The 23572-nt window shown below is 39.1% G+C and overlaps 2 protein-coding genes across 10 annotated transcripts in view; one reads left to right on the plus strand and one right to left on the minus strand.

The window, feature by feature from the left end:
- Nucleotides 1–17826, minus strand: part of LOC105017276 (ataxin-7) — a 40236-nt gene extending 22410 nt beyond the window's left edge. Inside the window, exons 1-7 of one of the 9 annotated variants that reach the window (XM_013138316.3) lie at nucleotides 17536–17824; nucleotides 16202–16269; nucleotides 15771–15896; nucleotides 13895–14029; nucleotides 11749–11905; nucleotides 10796–10845; nucleotides 8012–8103 (exon numbers count right to left, since the gene is read on the minus strand). The gene's annotated coding sequence lies outside the window, so the exon portion shown is untranslated. The other 8 variants (XM_020055591.2, XM_020055592.2, XM_013138317.3 and 5 more) reach the window with 8 other exon arrangements.
- Nucleotides 17827–19282: 1456 nt separating this feature from the next.
- Nucleotides 19283–23565, plus strand: thoc7 (THO complex 7). Its single transcript, XM_010881668.5, has 8 exons — nucleotides 19283–19391; nucleotides 19705–19825; nucleotides 19985–20112; nucleotides 20211–20297; nucleotides 22176–22233; nucleotides 22340–22406; nucleotides 22502–22571; nucleotides 23406–23565. Exons 1-8 carry the CDS (start codon nucleotides 19373–19375, stop codon nucleotides 23462–23464), a joined length of 609 nt encoding a protein of 202 aa, XP_010879970.1. The 5' UTR covers nucleotides 19283–19372; the 3' UTR covers nucleotides 23465–23565.
- Nucleotides 23566–23572: the final 7 nt, after the last annotated feature.

A 23572-nucleotide genomic window follows, 5' to 3' on the forward strand; every position in this document is an offset into this window, starting at 1 on the left:
AAAATTCAGTCCCAGGTTTGCATCAAACACATTTTCAAGATAATGATGAAAATAACTTTGACCTGTATGGTACATATAAAAATTACCTGTATAGGCGCATTCAGAAAGTATTCAGACCCCCTCACTATATCCAAATTTTGTGATGTTACAGCATTATTTCTGAAGTTATATATATATTCCCTCATCAATCTACAAACAATAACATAAATAATCAAGTAAAGGCAGGTTTTCAGAAATCTTTGCAAATGTATAAAATAAAATACAGAAAAATCACATGAATTATTCAGACCCTTTGCTATAGCACTTAACATTGAGCTAAGGTGCATCCTGTTTCCATTGATCATCCTTGAGATTTTTCTACAATTTTATTGGATTCCACCGGTGGTAAATTCAATTTGAATTTGAAAAGGCTCAATGTCCATATAAGGTCCCACAGTTGACAGTGTATCCCCAAGAATATAGAGACCTCAATCATTCTTAAATGGAAGAAGTTTGAAACCACCAACACTCCTCCTAGAGCTGGCCGGCCAGCCAAAATAAGCCTTGGTTAGGGAGGTACCCAAGAACCCAATGGCCACATCAACAGAACCCCAGAGTCCCTGCATGGAAATGGAAAAAACATTCAAAAGGACAACCATCTCTACAGCGCTCCACCAATCATGGCCTTTATGGTAAAGTGTACTGATGGGTCGTTCCCAAACAAACAGCTTGTTTTGAACGGCTCTTTTTTGAGAAAGTCAGGAACCAAATAGCACTGGTGAAAGGAGACATTCATTTGGCTCCTTATTTCCCCCTTTTTAAGCTCAAACTGTGATTATTTGGTGATAAAGTGAAAATGTATTCACTAAAGATTGTATATCCGTACAGTAAAATTAATAAATAGCAGTGAGAGTGCCACTGTGTTATACACACTTTTCCAAGAGAGTAAAGTCAGTAAGAGAGTTATTAGCACTTTTTTTAGTGGTTATCCATGGTTTCCTGTTTCTCTGGAGTATAAATATGAGGTGACAAATTTCCTTTCATCTATCAACATGGGAAAGGTCAGAGAACACAAAAGAAATGAGAAAAAAGGTTTCTGACCTTCATGAATTAGGCAATGGCTATTATAAAAAAAAAAAAAAAAAAAGGCTACACGCTTGAAAATACCCATTTCTATTAGGGAAATAAAGTTAAAGGAAGCCTCTCATATTTGGTTCTGAAATAATTCTTAAAGGTGACAATAATTGTGACACATTATCTTGATTATGAACAGTTTTTGCCTTTGAAGGTAAATTTTCTCATATTTTGAGTGTAACAGTGTAATCGTATTAACAACAATGACCTTAGTAATGACATTAACTTTTTGGCTCATCTTTGCCGAAGTTGACAATAATTCTGCTGGGCACTGTAGCTAGATATTTGTGCTCAAAAGTTTGCATATCCTTGAAGAATTGGTAATATATATACCATTTGTAAAGAAAACATGAGTAAGTAGGCAAAACACATCTTTTATTTCTTATGGGATTCACATTCTACTGTAGGTCATAACAGAATGGCACAATCCTAAAGCAAAACATGACAAAGAAAATAAATGAACTGACCCCTGTTCAAAAGTCTGCATAGCCTTTGTTCATAATACTGTGCATTACCCCCTTTAGCATCAATGACAGCATGCAGTCTTTTGTAATAGTTTTCTATGAGGCCCCAAATTCTTGCAGGTGGTATAGCAGCCCATTCGTCTTGGCAAAATGCATCCAGGTCATGCAAAGTCTTTGGTTGTCTTGCATGAAACACATGTTTGAGATCTCCCCAGAGTGGCTCAATGATATTAAGGTCAGGAGAGTGTGATGGCCACTCCAGAACCTTCACCTTTTTCTGCTGTAACCACTGGAGGGTCAACATGCCCTTGTGCTTAGGGTCAATGTCGTGCTGGAAAGTCCAAGGGTCGTCCAAGAGCTTTCATGCAGAAGAATGCAAATTGTCTGCCAGTATTTTCTGATAACATGCTGCATTCATCTTGCCATAAGTTTTCACAAGATTCACTGTGCCTTTAGAGATCACACAGACCCAAAACATCAGTAAGCCACCACCATGCTTCACATTGGGGATGGTATTCCATTCACTATAGGCCTTATTGAGCCCTCTCATAACATAGCGCTTATGGTTGTGACCATAAAGCTCTATTTTGGTCTCGTCACACCAAATTACAGTGTGCCAGAAGCTGTGAGGCGTGTCAATGTGTTGTCTGGCATATTGTAATCAGGCTTTTTTGGGGCATTGGCGCAGTAAAGGCTTCTTTCTGGCAACTCCATGCAGCTCATTTTTGTTCGAGAATCGTCGTATTGTCATCCTTAAAACAACCTCACCGTGTTTTTCCAGAGCAGCCTGTATTTCTCCTGAATTTACCTGTGGGTTTTCATTGTATCCCCAACAAATCTTCTGGCAATTTTGGCTGAAATCTTTCTTGGTCTACCTGCCCTTGGCTTGGTATCAAGAGATCCCCCAATTTTCCACTTCTTAATAAGTGACGGAACAGTACTGACTGGCATTTGCAAGGCTTTGGATATCTTTTTATATCCTTTTCCATCTTAATAAAGTTCCATTACGCAGTTCCTGTTACGCAGGTCTTTTAACAGTTCTTTTCTGCTCCTCATGGCTCAGTATCTAGCCTGCTCAGTGCATCCATGTGAAAGCTAAACTCATTGACTATTTATACAAAGACACCAATTGCAATATAAAAAGCCACAGATGTGGGAAATTCACCATAAATTGCCATTTTCGCTTGTGTGTGTCTCCTTGTGTGTCTGTAACAAAGCCAAACATTCAAGGGTAAGTAAACTTCTGATCAGGGCCATTTGGGTGATTTCTGTTATCATTATGATTTAAAAGGGAGCCAAACAACTACAGTGGGGAGAACAAGTATTTGATACACTGATAATTTTGCAGGTTTTCCTACTTACAAAGCATGTAGAGGTCTGTCATTTTTATCATAGGTATACTTTAACTGTGAGAGACGGAATCTAAAACAAAAATCCAAAATATCAAATTGTATGACTTTTAAATAATTAATTTGCATTTTATTGCATGACATAAGTATTTGATCACCTACCAACCAGTAAGAATTCCAGCTCTCACAGACCTGTTAGTTTATCTTTAAGAAGCCCTCCTGTTCTCCACTCATTACCTGTATTAACTGCACCTGTTTGAACTCGTTACCTGTATAAAAAGACCACTGTCCACACACTCAATCAAACAGACTCCAACCTCTCCACAATGGCCAAGACCAGAGACCTGTGTAAGGACATCAGGGATAGAATTGTAGACCTGCATAAGGCTGGGATGGGCTACAGGACAATAGGCAAGCAGCTTGGAAGAAGGCAAAAACTGTTGGCGCAATTATTAGAAAACGGAAGAAGTTCAAAAAGACGGTCAATCTCCCTCGTTCTGGTGCTCCATGCAAGATCTCACGTCGTGGGGCATCAATGATCATGAGGAAGGTGAGGGATCAGCCCAGAACTACACGGCAGGACCTGGTCAATGACCTGAAGAGAGCTGGGACCACAGTCTCAAAGGAAACCATTAGTAACACAATACGCAGTCATGGATTAAAATCCTGCAGCGCATGCAAGGTCCCCCTGCTCAAGCCAGCGCATGTCAAGGCCCGTCTGATGTTTGCCATTTACCATCTGGATGATCCAGAGGAGGAATGGGAGAACATCATGTGTTCTGATGAAACAAAAATAGAGCTTTTTGGTCTAAACTCCACTCGCCGTGTTTGGAGTACAACCCCAAGAACACCATCCCAACCATGAAGCATGGAGGTGGAAATATCATTCTTTAGGGATGCTTTTCTGCAAAGGGGACAGGACTACTGCACCCTATTGAGGTGAGGATGGATGGGGCCATGTATCGCAAGAACTTGGCCAACATCCTCCTTACCTCAGTAAGAGCATTGAAGATGGGTCATGGCTGGGTCTTCCCAAACATCCTCCCCGAAACACACAGCCAGGGCAACCAAGGAGGGGCTCCGTAAGAAGCATCTCAAGGTCCTGGAGTGGCCTAGGCTAGCCAGTCTCCAGACCTGAACCCAATAGAAAATCTTTGGAGGGAGCTGAAAGTCCGTATTGCCCAGCGACAGCCCCAAAACCTGATGGATCTGGAGAAGGTCTATATGGAGGAGTGGGCCAAAATCTGTGTGCAGCAGTGTGTGCAAACCTGGTCAAGAACTACAGGAAACGTATGATCTCTGTAATTGCAAACAAAGGATTCTGTACCAAATATTAAGTTCTGCTATTCTGATGTTTCAAATACTTATGACATGCAATAAAATGCAAATTAATTACTTAGAAATCATACAATGTGATTTTCTGGATTTTTGTTTTAGATTCCGCCACTCACAGTTGAAGAGTACCTATGTTAAAAATGACAAACTTCTACATGCTTTATAAGTGGGAAAACCTGCAAAATCGGCAGTGTATCAAATACTTGATCTCCCCACTGTATGTGATAATGAATGGCTTCATATGATCACTATCCTTAAATAAAAAACAATTATTTTGCATGATCAGTCATATTTTCAAAGTCAATGCCAAAATTTCACAATTCCTGCCAGGGTATGCAAACATATGAGCACATTCAATTAGAAACATCAGGTCTTTTTGTGAAAGTTGATTTTGTGATCATAAAAGCATTTGGTTAAAAGTGGTTACCTCTTGCTGCTCAACATAATGCTTATAGGATTCAACAGAGTAATGCTATGTTTGGAAGCAGATTTTATATCACATGACACTGTCAATATATCATGACACAAAACATTGTAAACACTGGCACTTAGGAAGTCATTGCTGATAATCCATCACATTAAATCCCTTTTTGATGTGGAAGTCATTAGTCAGGAATGAAGTGATGGATTAAGCTTAATATACTGATTTAAAAAACAAATAAATGTTTATTCTAAATTGTAACACAAAAAAGGTATTGCAAAAGTAACCAATGTGATTTTAGCTTTCAAACTCAGGTTTATGGTACAGTAGAATAACTTGCTATTTTTAAAGGGGTATCCAACCACCAAAAACCCAAACAATAAACTTGGTGACAGGTTATGTTCTATTAATGAGTACAAAATATATTTTCACCATGACTGACATTTTAAGAGGTACATCAAATAGGCCAGGTATAGGCAGGCATGTCTAAAACAGATCCCTTCATCTACATTGTCATCACAACATATAGTGTATTTTATTAACATTTCCTCACAGTGTGCCATCAGATTAAAAGCCTTTCCTCCTCTTATTAATATGACGCACAACGGCTTGCGCGTCTCCCATAGTCTACCTGTTAGCAACATCACATTGCTACGCCAACCTTATAAATACAGGTTTCAGCTAGATACAGTATCTTGACAAGGTTCAACAAGTTTGAACTCCTAAATGAAAAGCGCTGGTAAAGTTAAGCAATACTGCAATGGCTAGTAAATGTAAAGTTGTGTAAAAAAAGAAAGAACACCAACACTGTTTCATATTTGGAGATGTGGATATGCAATCTTCACTTAAAAAATGACATACTTTGCCATAATTAATTCATCAAAAATCAACAGAAATGCTATTTATTAGTTTTTAAAAAGTATGTACACCCCTAGCTTCAATAGCTGGTATGGCCCCCTTAGGCTGAAATAACTTCATGCAGCCATTTCTTGTAATATTCAGTCTCTTACATAGACTGGGAGGATTTTGTCATGTACTGTGTAATGTACAAGGGCTTTCTTGCATGCATAGCCCACATCAAGTCCCCCCACTGCATTTAGATAGGATTGAAATCTGGCCTTTGACTCTGGGCTTTCACTTGAGCGTTTTGACAGATGGCCTCATATTCTCCCCAATAACACAAGATGGAATTCATGGTTGACTCAATGATGGCAAGTTTGACAGGCCCTGAGGCAGCAAAGCAGCCCCAAACCATAACGCCACCGCCTCTATGCTTTAGGATTGGTATGAGGTTCTTCTGTTCAATGGCACTGTTTTGATTTCACCAAACATGACGTCTGGCATTATAGCCAGACAAATCGACCTTTGACTTGTCTTTACAGAGCACATTGTTCCAGTAGTTTTGGTCTTTACTATAGGTGCTGTCTGGCAAAAATCTATCTTGATATTCTTTTTTGAGAGCAGATGCTTCTTCCTTAATGTTTGTGGAGACTCATTCTGACAGTTGTCTCACACACTTTGACATTGACTGTGGCAATAGTAGCCTTTAGATCACTTGATGTTACACAAGGGCTTTTAGAGACTTCTATGAGCATCTTTCGGTCAGCTCTTGGGCTGAATTGGGTGGGAAAATTGCATTTCCGTTTATTTTAATTGCATAAATGGCTGCAAAGTTCAAAACGGTGTGTGATTGTTAAATTGGTTTATCTTTATCAATGAATGTGGTTTAAATGCAGCTCAGATATCCATCATGTAAAAAGACAACTTTCCAGGTGGGGAATGTACTTTTTCACATGACGGTAAATAAGACCAGTCAGCCAGCTTGTTTTGAAGTCTTAACAGATATCTTCAACAAATGTCCTATGTTACTTGCTAACTGCCAAATCAATTTAGAAAACGCCATAACATACATTGCTGTCACATGCAATGAATGGCCACATGTATGTGGACAATCCTACTAATTATTGATATCAGGTAGACCACACACATTTTGAGTGGGGCTGCCAAGTGCTGAAGCACATAAAAAAAAAATATCACCTACCATCTGTTGCATCACTCACCAGAGTGCCTAACTGCCTCTGGAAGCACAAGAACTGTGCACAAGAACTGTGCACAAGAACTGTGCGTTGGGAGCTTCACAAAATAAGTTTCCATGGCCAACCAGCAGTACACAAGACTCACATCAACATGTGCAATGCCATGCGATGGCTGGAGTGGTGTAAAGCACAGCCACTGGACTCTGGTGCAGTGGAATCACACTTCACTATCTGGCAGTCTGATGGACGAATCTAGGGGTGGCGGATACCAGGGGAACGCTACCTACCGTAATGCATAGTGCCTACTTTTGGTGGAGGAGGTATCATGGTCTGAGGCTGTGTTTCAGGGTTTGGGCTAAACCTCTTAGTTCTAGGGAATGGTCATCTTAATGCTACAGGATACAAAGACATTTTAGACAATTGGGAGCTTTCAACTTTGTGGCAACAGTTTGGGGAAGGTCCTTTCCTGTTCCAGTATGACTGTGCCCCTGTGCACAAAGTGGGATCCATAAAGACATGTTTTGACAAGGGTGGTGTAGAAGAACTCAAGAGGCATGCAGAGAGCCCCGACCTCAACGCCATTGAACATTCTTGGGATTAACATCAGTGCTGGCTCGTCCAAGATCAGTGCCTGACCTCACAAATGCTCTTTTGGCTGAATGGGCACAAACTCCCACAAAGATACTCCAAAATCTAGCGGAAAGAATTCCCAGAAGAGTGGCGGCTGTTATAGCTGCAAAGGGGTGGACATTAATTCAAATCCATATGAATTAATGTCCATGGTTTTGGAATGGGATGTCCAACAAGTTCATACAGGTGTGATGGTGTCCACATACTTATGGCCATATAGGGTATGTATTAATTCAATGCGTTTGTAAAAATCTTAGGTTTTGGGTATATTACACATTTAAGTAAAGGCTTATACATTGCAAATACAGCTCAACAGGTTTTATGTCCAAGCTTGGGCAATGTACACTAATAAAGAAACAAAAAGAATTATTTTCTGTCTGTGGGAGAACCCTTTGGATAAGTATTTTGGTTCCAGGTAGAACCTTTCTGGTTTCTTGTAAAACCAAAAGAGAAACACCTGAAACTCAAAAGGCTTCTCCCACTGAAAGCCAAAAAAAACCTTCAATAACGATTTTCTTATTAGAGTATAACTTCTGTTTCAATATCTCATTTGTATACTGCATGTAATAGCTGCTGAAGAACTGCATTCCTGAGAGCAGTCTGATCATAGATATGTTGCAGGACAATGGAGTCAGTCTCAGGACTGGTTCACGGAACCCATACCTTGTCAAATGTGGAAAAGGGAACTCAATCTTAACTGGATCAGTAGAACCTCATTGGTTTGGGTTATCGTTGGTAGTGGATGTGGAAGAAATCTGGATATGAGAAAGAAATGGAGGAGACAGTTGGTATCATGTTCATTGTTTCCTTGTCTTGAGGTCATAATATGTGTTTAGGGAATTACAAGGTTTTGTGTCCCATGCTCCTGTGGATCTGGCTGTAGCTCAGTGCTAGGCAGCTTTCATGCTAGCACATGTGCTACTTATGGAGCTCCTTGGCACAGCAGAATAATCCAATTCAATAAGACTACCCCTGGTTAACCACTCCAGATCCCTGCAGTTTGCAGCCCAATAAGCCCTTTCAAAGATTATGGGGAAAAACGACAGTAGAATTCTTGTCCTTTTAAAACCAGTTTAAACGGTTTGGGTCTCTGGGGTGCTTACATTTCTGTAATTTAGTTGATGCTTATCCAGGGTGACATTGATATATTAGTCAATTAGTGATTACATACACGATTTTAGTTACAGGGGTGATAAAAAGGACTCTATATGAACCTGAATGGTTACAGGGGTTTTAAAAATAAAATACCTGCAATCCATAATTTTTTATTTCATTGGTCAACATTTATTTACTACGAAGCTGACATAAATACACATTTAGAAAAATATCGATTTTACAGACCCCTTGTTGCAAGTCTAAATATAAAATGTACACAACCCACCCGCCAAGCTGGAAAATTAAACTAACTCAACTGTTGACATTAACATAGTATCAAACTAATTGAAACGCAAGAAGACATTATCAACCTTTCCAACAACCAAACCTACTGAATCCATTCGCATACATTCTTGCTGTCAGTTAGTGCTTTTGCACTGCCATTTCTTTCCCGATTGCAAGTTGTGTGGTAATTTAGCTAATTGAAGTGATATATTACCAAAAGCATTTTACGTCTTCTCTAAACACATGACGACAGTACAAAGCAAAAGGTGAGTATCACATTTTGTCTACTGAATTGATGAGTTGTACGTAACACTGTAATCATTGCAGTCAAAGTGCATGTTTGAGAGGATGAAAAACCGACTGATTAACCTACAATCATCATGTACACTAAATATATACTCTAAACACCAAGTTTGAAACCTAAACCTCTGACTTTCCAACCTGGGGACTTTGGGGGGAAATTGTCTGATTGGATTACACCAATCAAATGATTCTGATGATGTAGGCTGATAAAAATCACAGGAAAGTTGGAAACGGCGCTCTTAACACTGTGGTATCACGTACCTTTATTGAACAATAAAAAAAAAACAGTTCAGCTGGATTTATCTGATTCTGGATATTAAAAAAGTTCACTGGCTCAAAAGTTTGCATACCCTTGGAAAATTAATATATATGTACCATTTGTAAAGAAAACATGAGTGAGCAGGCAAAACATGTCTTATTTCTTATGGGATTCATATTCAACTGCAGGTCATAACAGAATAGCACAATCAGAAAACAAAACATGGCAACAAAGAAAAGAAATTCAGGCAAAGTCTTGCATGAACAAAGTCTTGAGTGGCTCGATGATATTAAGGTCAGGAGACAGTGATGGCCACTCCAGAATCTTCTCCTTTTTCTGCTGTAACCACTGGAGGGTCAACTTGGCCTTGTGCTTAGGGTCATTATCTTGCTGGAAAGTCCAAGGGCGTCCAAGAGCTCTCATGCAGAAGAATGCAAATTGTTTGCCAGTATTTTCTGATAACATGCTGCATTCATCTTGATATACATGTTTACAAGATACCCTGCGAATTTAGAGCTCAAACAGCCCCAAAACATCAGTGAGCCACCACCAACAGTGGGGATGTTATTCTGTTCCCTATAGGTCTTGTTAACCCCTCTCCAAACATAGCGCTTATGGTTGTGACCACAAATCTCTATTTTGTTCTCGTCACACCTAATTACAGGGTGCCCGAAGCTGTGATCCGTGTCAAGGTGTTGTTGGGCATATTGTAACCAGGATTTTGTTGGGCATTGGCGCAGTAAAGGCTTCTTTCTGGCAACTCGACCATGCAGCTCATTTTTGTTCAAGTATTGTCGTATTATCATCCTTGAAACAACCGAACCGTCCTTTTCCAGAGAAGCTTTGTATTTCTCCTGAGGTTACCTGTGGGTTTTTCTTTGTATCCCCAACAATTCTTCAGGCAGTTTTAGTTGAAATCTTTCTTGGTCTACCTGACCTTGGCTTTGTATCAAGAGATCCCCCAATTTTCAACTTCTTAACAAATGATTTAACAGTACTGACTGGCATTTGCAAGGCTTTGGATATGTTTTCATATCCTTTTCCATCTTAATAAAGTTCCATTACCTTGTTACGCATGTCTTTTGACAGTTATTTTCTGCTCCCCATGGCTCAGTATCTAGCCTGCTGAGTGCATCCACTTGAGAGTTAACAAACTCATTGAATAATTATATACATATACTAATTGCAATTTAAAAAGCCACAAAGGTGGGAAATTAACCTTTAATTGCCATTTTCACATGTGTGTCTTTACAAGGCCAAACATTCAAGGGTATGTAAACTTTTGCTCAGGGCCATTTGGGTGATTTCTGTTATCATTATGATTTAAAAAGGAGCCAAACAACTATGTGATAATAAATGGCTTCATATGATCACTATCCTTAAACAGAAGTCAGCTTTTTTGCATGATCAGTCATACTTTCAACAACAATGCCATCATTTCACAGTTTCTGCCAGGGTATGTGCATAACTGTATGCTATGATGTGGGCATATCAGTCTTGTGTACCTTTCACTGTATGGCAGACCCAGCATCCCTTACTCAAGCTCTGGAACTGCCTGTCCACAAAAAAGATGAGTAGCTAATGAATTTAAATGTTAAATGTTCCACCAAAATCACAACATCTCAATACCCCTAATGTACAAGATTGTTTTGTGTTTTAATTTGTATGTTAATTTTGACATACAAAACACCCAAACTAAAATGTTCCAAATGTTTTTTTTTTAATTGAAAACAATACAATGATATGTTACAACACTTCCAGAATTGTCTGGTTGCTGCTCCTTAATGCGGTAAAGTTGTGTCTTCCAAAATACTACGCACCTTTGACGCACACTGGAAAATGAGTCTCAGAGAAGCAAAGGTGGTAACCTTGTCACTTGGCACAGGGCAGCTGTGAAGCTTAAGGCTGTGAACAGGCCAGTATTCCGAGCAAGAAACTGCCACGTGCCTTTATGTTTGATTGCACTAACCGCATTGAATAGCAAGATTGTTTTTATAATTATTTATTATTTTTCAGTAATTAATTTTACTCAGATCTGCGATGGAAAAACAATGACTAAAATTGCTTTGACACTTATTTAATATTTCTTGTTGTCAGCTTACCTGAAACTTCTAAACAACTATACAGTAACATAATGGGAATATTTATTTACCTTATTTCAACAGCAGAGTATTCCCATTGATATGCGAACCAAGTGTTCACCTGTGTTGTTTTGGGGGCTTAAACTTAATTGCCACAGAATTAATAATATTTTAACCAAAATGATCTGGTTTTTCAAGGTGTATGGAAAGAGTCTATGACACAATGTTTACAAGGTCACACTCCAACCTAACACACTTCCACATTTACTGGATTGATTTTCAGTTAGGAAGAGAACCTTCAAACATTTATTTTCTTCACATTAAGAGCAAGTGGAAAACGCCTTTGAAGCAGTTGTTTTAACATCTGCTACACTTACATTTCTAGTAAAACTGCCAGAAAATGGGACTGAACAAAGTTTAGCAACAATGGATAAGTTGACCCTCATGGTCATCAGTATAGCTACAATGAGTAAAAAAGTCATATTCCTCTTCAGTTTCTCTCAACTTTGGAGACCGTTCATCAGCTGGTATCCCCTTTGAAAAATTAAGCAAATAATAAATGGTTAGCATGTGTGGAAACTAAAAACAGCCTATAAATGTACAAGGTAATTGCACTAGTCACAAACAACCTACTTTTTTATTGTACAAACTTACAAAATGTACACCAATGATCTTACTGAGTAGGGATGTAGGAATTCATGAGATAAAAAATATTCTACATGCGTGTATAAAATGGATCAGAGACAAACGTCCAAAATTGTTGCATTTATGTCAACTGAATTTACTTCCGGTAGAAAGATAATCAACTCAATTGTTCAATGGTTCACATCATCCCACAAACTGTTTGCCCTCCTACCATCAGTCAGGTGGTACAGGTCTCTTCGTCCCCGCACCAGCAGGCTCAGGAACAGTTTCATTCCATTTACTGTAACCCTGCTGAACTCTGTGACCATCATTAACCATCCCACACCCCCCACCTGTCAGGGACCTTGGTGCACTACTCCCTTTGTACTACGTTGCACTAACCATACCCCTATAACCCACCCCGACACTGCCTTGCCAAGTATGATCATGGAAGTTGTTACATGTACGCGCCACTGCTATCCCTGCATTTCAGTTGCACATGCACCTTGCACATTCAGTTTTGCCTCTTTGCACATAAAGAATTGCCATCGCACTTACTTTTACAGTTGTTACATACGCATGTCTACCTCAGGGACATCATTGCTGCTATCTCTGCATCCCAGATGCACATGCTACCTTACTCCTTCAATTTGCTTCGATTGCACATCTAGAATGTCACTTAGTATTGCCATTTGTACCAGCTCAAGTATTATACCCCTTGTAACATACACTATACTTAATATTTGTAAATGTTCTGCCCTCCTCTATTTGCCTTATTGCAAATTTAGTGTTGCCATTTGTACTGCATTTGTCTCCATTGCACATCCATACATTCGGTTTTTCCGTATTAACAGGGAAAAGCAGAGCTGGGAGGGAGCAATGAGAAGAAAAAAGATTTAATTGTGGTTAAATAAGTAAACTATAATGTTAAGCGCGCCCCTTTTTTTGCTAACACAGACAGATTGCCATAAAACATAAGCTCGCTGTTAGACGTAAGCATGATAAGCTAAGTTAAAGACGTGAACATTGACGATTAGTGGGAGGCAACTCGTCAGCAGCTTTTTGAGACTGAAGGGAGTGAAATGTTAACTACTTGAACACAGATACATATTATGGTGACTTTCTGTCCTTGCAAAGCTTTGACATCGTTTTGTGGCATCTGCAATTATTCAGCGGTACAGTCAATACTTAGGAACATGTGAAAAATGGATATCAGAACCATTTGTTTTCATTAGGTACTGAATTAGAATTGGAAGTATCAATTCTTGTCATATCTTTATTACTGAGTAGATCACAGGTGTCAAACCTGTTCCGTGGAGGGCCAAGTGACTGCAGGTTTTCAATCTCACCTTGTACTTGATTGATCAATTAGGTCACTTATTGGTTCGTTTCTACCCTCACCTGGTTGTTTAGGTCTGAACTGGGAACCAATTTAAAGGAAAACCCAAAAACCTGCAGACACACCATGGAACCGGTTTGACACTCCTGGAGAAGATCAGTGCTATCTGGTCATAGCACTGAAGATGACTATTAGTAGGCAGTCAACCCCTGTCCAATATTGAGGAAACTAGACTAAACACTAATGTCACAGCTAATACAGAACAGGTCAGTCTAACGCACTACGACGGTCAAGTGCCAATGAAACTATCTGCGTTCCAATTCTCCCAAACCACAGATGAACAAGCATTGGTTGGGAATGGTAGTCACTGACTACAGAAGGAGTTTCCAACATTGTAAAATACTGGACAGTACACACTTTGTAAGAAGAGTGGACAATCAGAACACAGGTTTACCCTTTAGCCCTAAGTTAAATGATGCAGTAACACAATGTATCCTCCTCATGGGCTTCAAAGTAACGAAGACAGCGGAGGGGCAGGTCATATGGTAGGGCATCCTTACCTTTGGGATGATTGACAGCTAGGTCAGCAGCATCTGAAAGACAGGAGGCTGTGGTCTCCTGGAGCAGCTGCTGGGGTTCTCAACAAAGCAATGGGGTTGACCAGCAGAACAACTCACATCTCTTGGTTTATTTTCCTAATGGTTGAAACAAAATAACTTAGATGAAAATTACTTTGGTAGCTTACAAATATCGCACGTGGAAAAAACATTTACCGGTATGCAAACAAAAGCTTTATTTTTTAATTTTAATTAGGGCTAACTACATTTAGTCGACTGATCAATTGTTAGGAATATTTTGTATTCCAAAACCCCTTTAATGTCAAACAATGGCTTTGCACTAAAAAAATAAATACTTGTGACACTTCTGTGATTTGGCCAATGCATTCCTTTTTGCTTGCATAAAGGCATTTAAGATTCAAAGCACCTGGTCCATAAATAGACACACATTTCTTCAACAAAAGAAAAATTATGGACATAATTTATAAATAATTGTTCATATTTTTTGCCATCAATTTAAACATAATACAGTAAGAAATATTTTTTTATGTATTTTAAATTAAAAACGGAAATATTTCATGTGCATAAGCATTCAGACGCTTTGCCATCACACTCCAAATTGAGCTCAGATTCATAGTGTCCTTGAATGATTCCTGAGATGTCTCCAGAACTTGAAAGGAGTCCACATCTAGCAAATTCAAATTATTGGACATGACTTAGAAATCCTTTCACCTCTAAAAGTTTCTCTGCAGAGATCGGAGAATCTGCCTGAACGCTATGCGCAACATCTGGTGAAAACAAGGTATCGCTCATCACATGGCTAATACCACCCTTACTGTGACACGTGGTTGGAGCATCATGTAATGGGGATGCTTCTCAGTGGCAGGGACTGAGATACCGGTCAGGACTGGGGGAAGGATGAATGGATCAAAAGACAACCAAGTCCTTCAAAAAAAACTGATACCAGGCGCAGAGAACCTCAGACTGAGGTGAAGATCTTTCAGCATGACAATAACCAAAAGTATATGGCCTAAACAACATCAGAGTGGCTTTGGGACAAGTCTGAAGGTTTTTGAGTGGTCCTGTCAAAGCTTGGACGAACTCCATTGAACGTCCCATCCAAGCAGTCAAGTGCTGGAGGTGATCTAAGAGGAAGAATGGGGGAAACTACCCAAATCCAGATATGCAGAGATGGAAAAGGCATATCCATGAAAACTCAAAGCTGTGATCACTGCCAATGGCACATCTAGAATTTACTGAAGCATGTGAACATCCTTGAGTGGCCCAGCCAAAACCTGGATTTGAACCCCGTTGAACATCTGTGGGGAGACCTCATGATTGCAGTTCACAGATATTCCCCATTCAATATGACAGTACTTGAGAGGATTTGCAAGGAAGAATCTGAGAAATCCCAAATCCAGGTGTGTAAAGCTGGTAGAGGCATACCGAAGCAGACGCAAAGATGTAATCAATAGCAAAGGCACTTCCACAAAATCCGGAATTAAAGGTCTAAATACTTAAGTACATTACTTATTTTTTTACTGTGACTAAATGGCTATACACTTCTAAAAGCATGTTTTTGCTTTGTCATTATGATGTACTGTGTATAGATTGATGCCAAGAAAATAATAATTTGATATTGAATTATTAATACTAGTCCATAAGTAAACAAAATGTGGACAAAGTGAAAGTGTCAGAATATTTTCTGAAGGAAGGTATGTAAAATAAAACACAGTATGCCTTTAATAAAATGCACTGCTTTTTAAACTTAAAATTGTTTATTTAAGGCTAAATATTAGCAAATTAAAAAACTGTAATTAACTACAGAAGAAAATGACAATTATTTGAACTGCTTGATAGGTAGTTATTGGTTAATTACCTATGGATTATCAGTTGTAATAGATATAGAACTTGATGAGGACAAGCTCCTACATATGCTCTTTGCTAAGTGAAGATCTTCCAGTGTTATCCAATAACCACCCTTCTTTATCCACATGTTAAACTCCTAAACAGACACAAAAAGGAAGAACAACAAGACAGACCACACCATGTGAGAACTAAAACATGTATTTGTATTTCTTTTTTTACACATGTTAAAACGAAGTGTTCTATTATCCATGTACAATTGATAGCCTGATGATATGCTTAAGGTAAATCCATAACTTAAGTACCAAAATACTGTAATGGTGTGCCTATGCATCATAACTTACTAAGGTAGGTGTCTGTAATATATAATATATAGATATATGCTATCTAGTTAAATTCAATACACATTTGAAATGTGAAATTACAAAACAAAAATACACTTACCGTGGAGTGTTCTTGGATGGCTTTCTTGACGTGAATGTAACGTTCGCTAGCTAACCAGCAGTAGACCTCTTCATTCAAAATGGAAAAGTACAAATAAATACAAACCAATCAAGCTAATGTACACAGAAAACATGGGTTGCTAGCTAGTTCGGGCACCACTGCACTGTGGCCTCCCACCATAGCCAGGAAGTTATATAATGGCTTTTAAGCGCTACATATTTGTGTACCACCACGACGCAAGCTCATTATACCCCTGACATGTCAAAATAAAATATCACAATTTTCTGTCCATCCTGCTGATTAATTGGGTTAGAATAAATAATTCTCTATCATTCTCAAACGACTGTAATCGACCAAATGAGACGCATTATCTACGACTCTCTAAACTGCAGGAAAACGGTGACCGATCTAGCAAAGTAAAGAGACCGCCAAGGCAAAGACCAGAAAAACGTTATCAAAAGTAGTATAGCCAACTTTGCGTTGGCGAAAAGGATCGAATAAATAAACAGGATGGCTTGTTGGAAAGGTTTAACAGAGTCCAGTTTTCAAATTATGATATTGTTTTGAAATGAAGTTAGACTCTTCCGTTTTTTGATATTTAGTTTTTTTGCTTTTGCATTTTCACTTTTCCATTAAGATATTATCTAGATTCTCAACTTTATTGTTCATGTTCAATAAAAAAAAATAATGACATGGTATCGTGATATTTGTCCCCACATCTCATAACGATTGACGTATTCTACAATGTCTACATTGAATTACCTCAGTGAATAATAGCAGAAATGGTTTGCTATTGTAAGTAAGACAAGAAATGCGCACGCCAAATATAGCCTGTCGAAAGTTAACAGACGCGTTACAGTACTTATTGTATGAACCTATATACAACCAGCTAGCTAGCTAGCTAAATAGGCAACGTCATAATTAGATAGAGTACCTATATGGTAAGTAGGTATTAGCTACTGTAGACTACTATTTTGTGAGTCAGTCAGACTTAGTTTGACACAGATGGGCAAGTTGACAGTTGGCTAGGTATCACGCATGAAACAATAACATGACAATACTAGTTACAGATTTTAAAAAAACTAAATGTCGTATCTGACTGTACAACACATAAAAAAAACAAGCTGTTTAAGATACCCATTCAAGGCACCCATCTTACCTAAATGTAGCTAGCTACTGTACTTTTGTAGTCAATCGAGAAGTGGCTAACTGCGCTAGCCTAAGTAAGCTAGCGAGTTCGCTGGACAGCCATGTCTTCCAATGAAGCTGGCAAAAGCCTAGCACAGCAGAAGTCATTAACAGCCGAAATGCAAACATTATGTAGTTGCACTTACCAAAGTCCTGGACGTGGGGGATCCAAATGTGACGACAGACCAATTCAAATCTGTTGAATGTGGCGGATAATAAAGTATGGAGATCGAGAAAAAATAACGAATGCAATGCTCACTGTCTGTGGAGGTCTTTACCAGGTGCTTCCATGTCTGTTTACCAGAATGCATTCTGGGACACGACGTCACTTCACCATTACGCACATGCCAGAGATAGTCCACAAAGGAGACATCCGACTTGGAAACACGCTTCAGTACCGAGCGTGACCAAAGTAATATCCCGCTCACCCCACCCAGACAAGGTAAAACCAGACCATGAGATCGACCAACATTCTTCAGCTTTGTCCCGAACATTTCACTATAACCGCAATCACACAAAAGTGTTCATTGGATTCATTGTACAAAAACAAAATGTATTATTTTTTATGATTTTTCTTATGTGGGTCATTCCAAACATGTTGCCTATATATATATATATATATATATATATATATATATATATATATATATATATATATATATCTGGAAGCCCATTAATGGATGCTGGAATATTCTTCTTATGAATATTTTTCTGACAAAATTATCTAATCTATCAAAAACTTAATATTATCAAAGTTCATGTCAAAGCCTTGACTAAAAGTTGAGCAACTTTCTGTTAACAATGTTGTGACCCTATTCGGGATAGCCCCAATTATATTGTAAAATTTCTTGCAAGTGGTTGAAAGTTCTGTTTTCCAGTATATTCATTATAACTGCATAATGCCCCGATATGTTGACTGATTAATAAAATGTCTTTAGTAAAGCAGCTACGAACAAAAAGTTTCTTGTTTCTGTTTGTGTTGTTCCAGTGAAAACATATGTGTGGTGAAAAGTTATATTTACATAGAATCTGGATATTTAAGAAACATTTTAATCAATCTGAGTTTTTTTTCTGTCTGATTAAATAAGGAGCAACACATTAAGACCTCATTACATATTTTGTTGTGAGTAGGTAGGTAACAACCTGTTGGTAGCAATACCACATATTTTCCGAGGGGCTGTATTCTTAAGAGTCGAAATTCAATATTTTGCTAAATCCAAAAATAAGGCTGAATGTGATGTGTATAGTATGGGTCAGAGGTCATGCCTGTAATTCCCACAAAATCTAGAGTCATTATGCACCATGATAATATTTTTCGGAAGACGTAATTAGTATGTATCTAAAATAATATCTTATCTTTGCGGGAAACAAGAATTTCAAAACATTTTCATGTATTTATCACAAAGTGCTATTATATACACCCAGCCTGATACCCCAAAGAGGAAGCAACAGGATTGATGCACAGTGGCAAGGAAATACTCCATAATAGGTCGGAAATATAGGAAGAAATCTAAATAGGAACCAGATTCTGAGGGATGGAAAGTCCTCTTCTGGCTGTGCCGAGGGAAGAGTAAATTAGTACAAATTATAATAATAAATAATCTCACAAATGCATAGGGTTAGTCTATAAACAGCATCAAAAGAACTGATCCAATCACTTCCATATAAAGTTAACATTTCCGAGTCCCGAGTTGTTTTGAACGCGCTATGGGATTTTTCCTGAATTTCCGAGTTGGACTTTATTCCTGAAAACGAGTACTCCCAGTCAGAGAGAGCTCAGACTAAAGACGATTGGTTTATTAACTGGTTAGGGCAGTTACGATTTACCCATCATGCATTGGCAGTTTTCTCTCTCGAACAGAGGTGATCGCCATTTGACCAATCCGTGACCCGCTGAGGCGGGACATATCCAGTCGGTTTGTTTAGAACCCTTAAACAATAAAGTTGTATTCAAAGTACAAATCTTGCTGGAGAAGTGGAAACATGGGTGCTGTAACTGATGGTAAGATTGCTGATTGTTTGAAATCATCTCATTTACTACCTTGTTAAGGTTTCTTAATCGTGAATATCCTGTCAAAATTGTTACGCGTATTTGTGGAAAAAAACGTATTCGTGTTGACTGCAGTTGCTAGTAATACAGTCTAGCTGGATGTTAGCTAAGTGCTAGCGATGTGTTCATTACGGATTTGGCTAGATGCTTTTTTAGCAGTTTGTCTAAGTGTCTTTTCAGGCTAGCTGCCATGAAGGTATGTTTAGCTTTCAGTTGTTGATCCCGAGGTTAGTCAATATGTTCATTGTTAACTTTTCCATTACAGACGAAGTTATTCGGAAACGTCTTCTTATTGACGGAGACGGAGCTGGAGACGACCGGCGTATCAATGTTCTTTTGAAAAGCTTTACGAAATGGTGTAATTCGACTAGTTCGCCGGAAGAAGGGTAAGATGTGACTGTGATAGTTTGTATGATAACTGGGTACTAGCTAGTCACAACAAAGTATTGCCTTTTGGTATTTGTAGAGTTTGCTGTCGTCACATGGTGTGGTTGTTTTGTCATGTAAACTACCTCAAGTTCAGTTGTATTTTTCTCTCTCTGTAGATTCACACAATACCAGAGGATGTTAGGTACATTGGCACAATGTGAATTCTCAATGGGAAAGACCTTGCTGGTGTATGACATGAACCTCCGGGAAATGGAAAACTATGAGAAAATTTACACAGACATAGGTGCGATATACGTTAGACTGGCTCCTCAATCTTAACATATGTTCTACTGTAGTGTACTTAGTCGTGCCATATTTGATTCTCTTTTTTTTTGTATTTAGAGCAAAACATCACATCAGCGCATGATAAAATATCAGAATGTAAAAAGGAGATCCAGAGGGCAAAAAGAATTAGAAAGAATCGTCAAGGTGAGGTTGACTACATGAACGTGTGTGTGTGTGTGTGTGTGTGTGTGTGTGTGTGTGTGTGTGTGTGTGTGTCCACTGCTAGATCAATGTTTTAATGGAGAAATCCACCTATTGCCTACACAATAATAGATACAAATCCTTCACGTAGCCAGCGATGCTCTTTAGCTTGGTTGAGTTTTTCTCCAGAAGATGGGATCTTGAGACTGTCTTTATTAGGTTTTGGTGAGAATCCCCTCTCCATGAGGACACAGTCTTTGACTGTCTGCCCAGTTAGGGTTCACTTAACCAAAATCACTTTGCGAATATAGATGTTTTTCTTCTGTACCGTTTCTTCTGGCCGGCAACCAATAATTGAGCTTTTCATTTGTTTTTTTCTTATTGGTCAAAAGATGACTATCGCTGGTTAATGTAAGCACTGGTGTGAACCACAGACAGGTGTGTGTAATGTATTTGTGGTTTTGATTTGGAGCAGAGTGCTAGCATACAACAACTGCCTTACTTTCTTGGGCAAATTCACCTCATTCTCCTTCTGTTTGTAATACTTACTAAGGCAGATGCTACTGTTTACAGTGGGGAGAACAAGTATTTGATACACTGCCGATTTTGCAGTAGAAGTCTGTAATTTTTATCATAGGTACTCTTCAACTGAGTGACGGAATCTAAAACAAAAATCCAGAAAATCCCATTGTATGATTAAGTAATTAATTTGCATTCTATTGCATGACATACATATTAATACATCAGAAAAGCAGAACTTAATATTTGGTACAGAAACCGTTGTTTTCAATTACAGAGATCATACGTTTTCTGTAGTTCTTGACCAGGTTTGCACACACTGCAGCAGGGATTTTGGCCCCCTCCTCCATACAGACCTTCTCCAGATCCTTCAGGTTTCGGGGCTGTCGCTGGGCAATACGGACTTTCAGCTCCCTCCAAAGATTTTCTATTGGGTTCAGGTCTGGAGACTGGCTAGGCCACTCCAGGACCTTGAGATGCTTTTGATGTCTCATCAGACCACATGACCATCTCCCATTCCTCCTCTGGATCATCCAGATGGTCATTGGCAAACTTCAGACCGGCCTGGACATGCGCTGGCTTGAGCAGGGGGACCTTGCATGCGCTGCAGAATTTGAATCCATGATGGCGTAGTGTGTTACTAATGGTTTTCTTTGAGACTGTGGTCCCAGCTCTCTTCAGGTCATTGACCAGGACCTACCTTGTAGTTCTGGGCTGATCCCTCACCTTCCTCATGATCATTGATGCCCCACGAGGTGAGTTCTTGCATGGAGCCCCAGACCGAGGGAGATGGACCGTCATCTTGAACTTCTTCCATTTTCTAATAATTGCGCCAAAAGTTGTGGTCTTCTCACCAAGCTGCTTGCCTATTGTCCTGTAGCCCATCCCAGCCTTGTGCAGGTCTACAATTTTATCCATGATGTCCTTACACAGCTCTCTGGTCTTGGCCATTGTGGAGAGGTTGGAGTCTGTTTGATTGAGTGTGTGGACAGGTGTCTTTTATACAGGTAACAAGTTCAATCAGGTGCAGTTAATACAGGTAATGAGTGGAGAACAGGAGGGCTTCTTAAAGAAAAACTAACAGGTCTGTGAGAGCTGGAATTCTTACTGGTTGGTAGGTGATCAAATGGTTATGTAATTAATCTAATTAATTATTTAAAAATCATACAATGGGATTTTCTGGATTTTTGTTTTAGATTCTGTCCCTCACAGTTGAAGTGTACCTATGATATAAATTACTGACTTCTACGTGCTTTGTAAGTAGAAAAACCTGCAAAATCAGCAGTGTATCAAATACTTGATAGGATCTGGTACAGTTATTTTTGACGCTAAAGGTGACCCCTGTTAATTGTGCATTTTCAGAGTATGATGCACTGGCAAAGGTCATTCAGCAACATCCAGATCGCCATGAAACCCTGAAGTAAATCTTTTTTTCCTCTTAATACTTTTACATTGAGGCAGCCAGCATGTATATCTCTGCAGGTGTTCATTTAAAATGTGTGCTCTGCTTTTTTTCTTGAACTCAGGCAGTTGGAGGCACTTGACAAAGAACTCCAGCAACTGTCCCACATAAAAGAGAATGTGGAAGATAAGGTTGATTTCCATTTTGTGTTCTGTTTGATATTACCCTAACCAATGCTGTATTTGTATGGCAATATGTCATGTTCATGTTTCTTTGACCCTCTCAGCTGGAGTTGCGGAAAAAACAGTTCCACGTGCTCCTCACTACCATCCAGGAACTCCAGCAGACACTGGAGAGTAAGTATGGTCCTATTTGCTGAATCAGGCCTTTTCCGTGCATTTCTTGACGTGATGACGGTGTGATCTCTTTGGCTAGTGACAACACCGCAGGGGTGTGCCATTTGTGTCGTGTACTTGTGGTAGCTGCACGTTGTCCTCAGTAGGTGGTGTAGTTCAGCTGCAGGCTGCTGTGATGGATTCATCGTTCACCCAAGTTTTAAATCCAGTAATTTCATGCTACACTCTAGTCTGGCTTGTGGCCCTCAAATCTTGGGGAAGAATTAAAAGATAGATTCCCCAGGTGTTCACCCGCACCACACGCTCTGGCCTCGACAAGCAAACACACCGCAAAAGGCTCCAATTGCTGTCAGCTTAAAACCCTGATGAGGGAAACAAGAAAATCACACACGCAGTTTCATCAGCTGCTAGGGTGGCTCGTCTCAGATGATTCCATGGGTGAAGGAGCAGGATATAGACGTCCTGGGTTGCGTGGATACAAGTGGTCTGTAGTTGGGAGGCAGTTAAATGTATTGACAAATTCTCTGAAACAATGCTGGAGGCAGCTTATGTTAGATGAATGAACATTAAATTGTCTGGCAACTACTCCGGGCGAGACTAGGTTGTAGTATATTACTATTTGTCATTGATTGTGATCCCTTTCAAGGTTTAACATTGCCAGACAGCCCAGGGCAATTAAACATTTTAGGGAAGTGAATCTCATCAGTCACTGGCACAAACGGCCAATGAAAATCTGCATATACTCTACCATAACATAGCTACAAAAGCCCTGGATGTTTTGATAGTCACATCTTGTACCTCGCTAATAATGTATATATATTTTTTTTTTTTCAGATGACGAGAAGTCAGAGAATGATGACACTCAAGAAAGCTCCATGGAAAATGGGGAATGAAAGGCATCTTGCCAAATAATTATGTATTGTAGTATTGTTGAGTGGGTATTGTTTTTATGACCTTTATGTATTTTGATGAATAAAGTTGTCCATTGATCTTCCACTTCC

The sequence above is a fragment of the Esox lucius genome, chromosome 17 (genome assembly GCF_011004845.1).
Source record: "Esox lucius isolate fEsoLuc1 chromosome 17, fEsoLuc1.pri, whole genome shotgun sequence".
Classification (NCBI taxonomy): domain Eukaryota; kingdom Metazoa; phylum Chordata; class Actinopteri; order Esociformes; family Esocidae; genus Esox; species Esox lucius.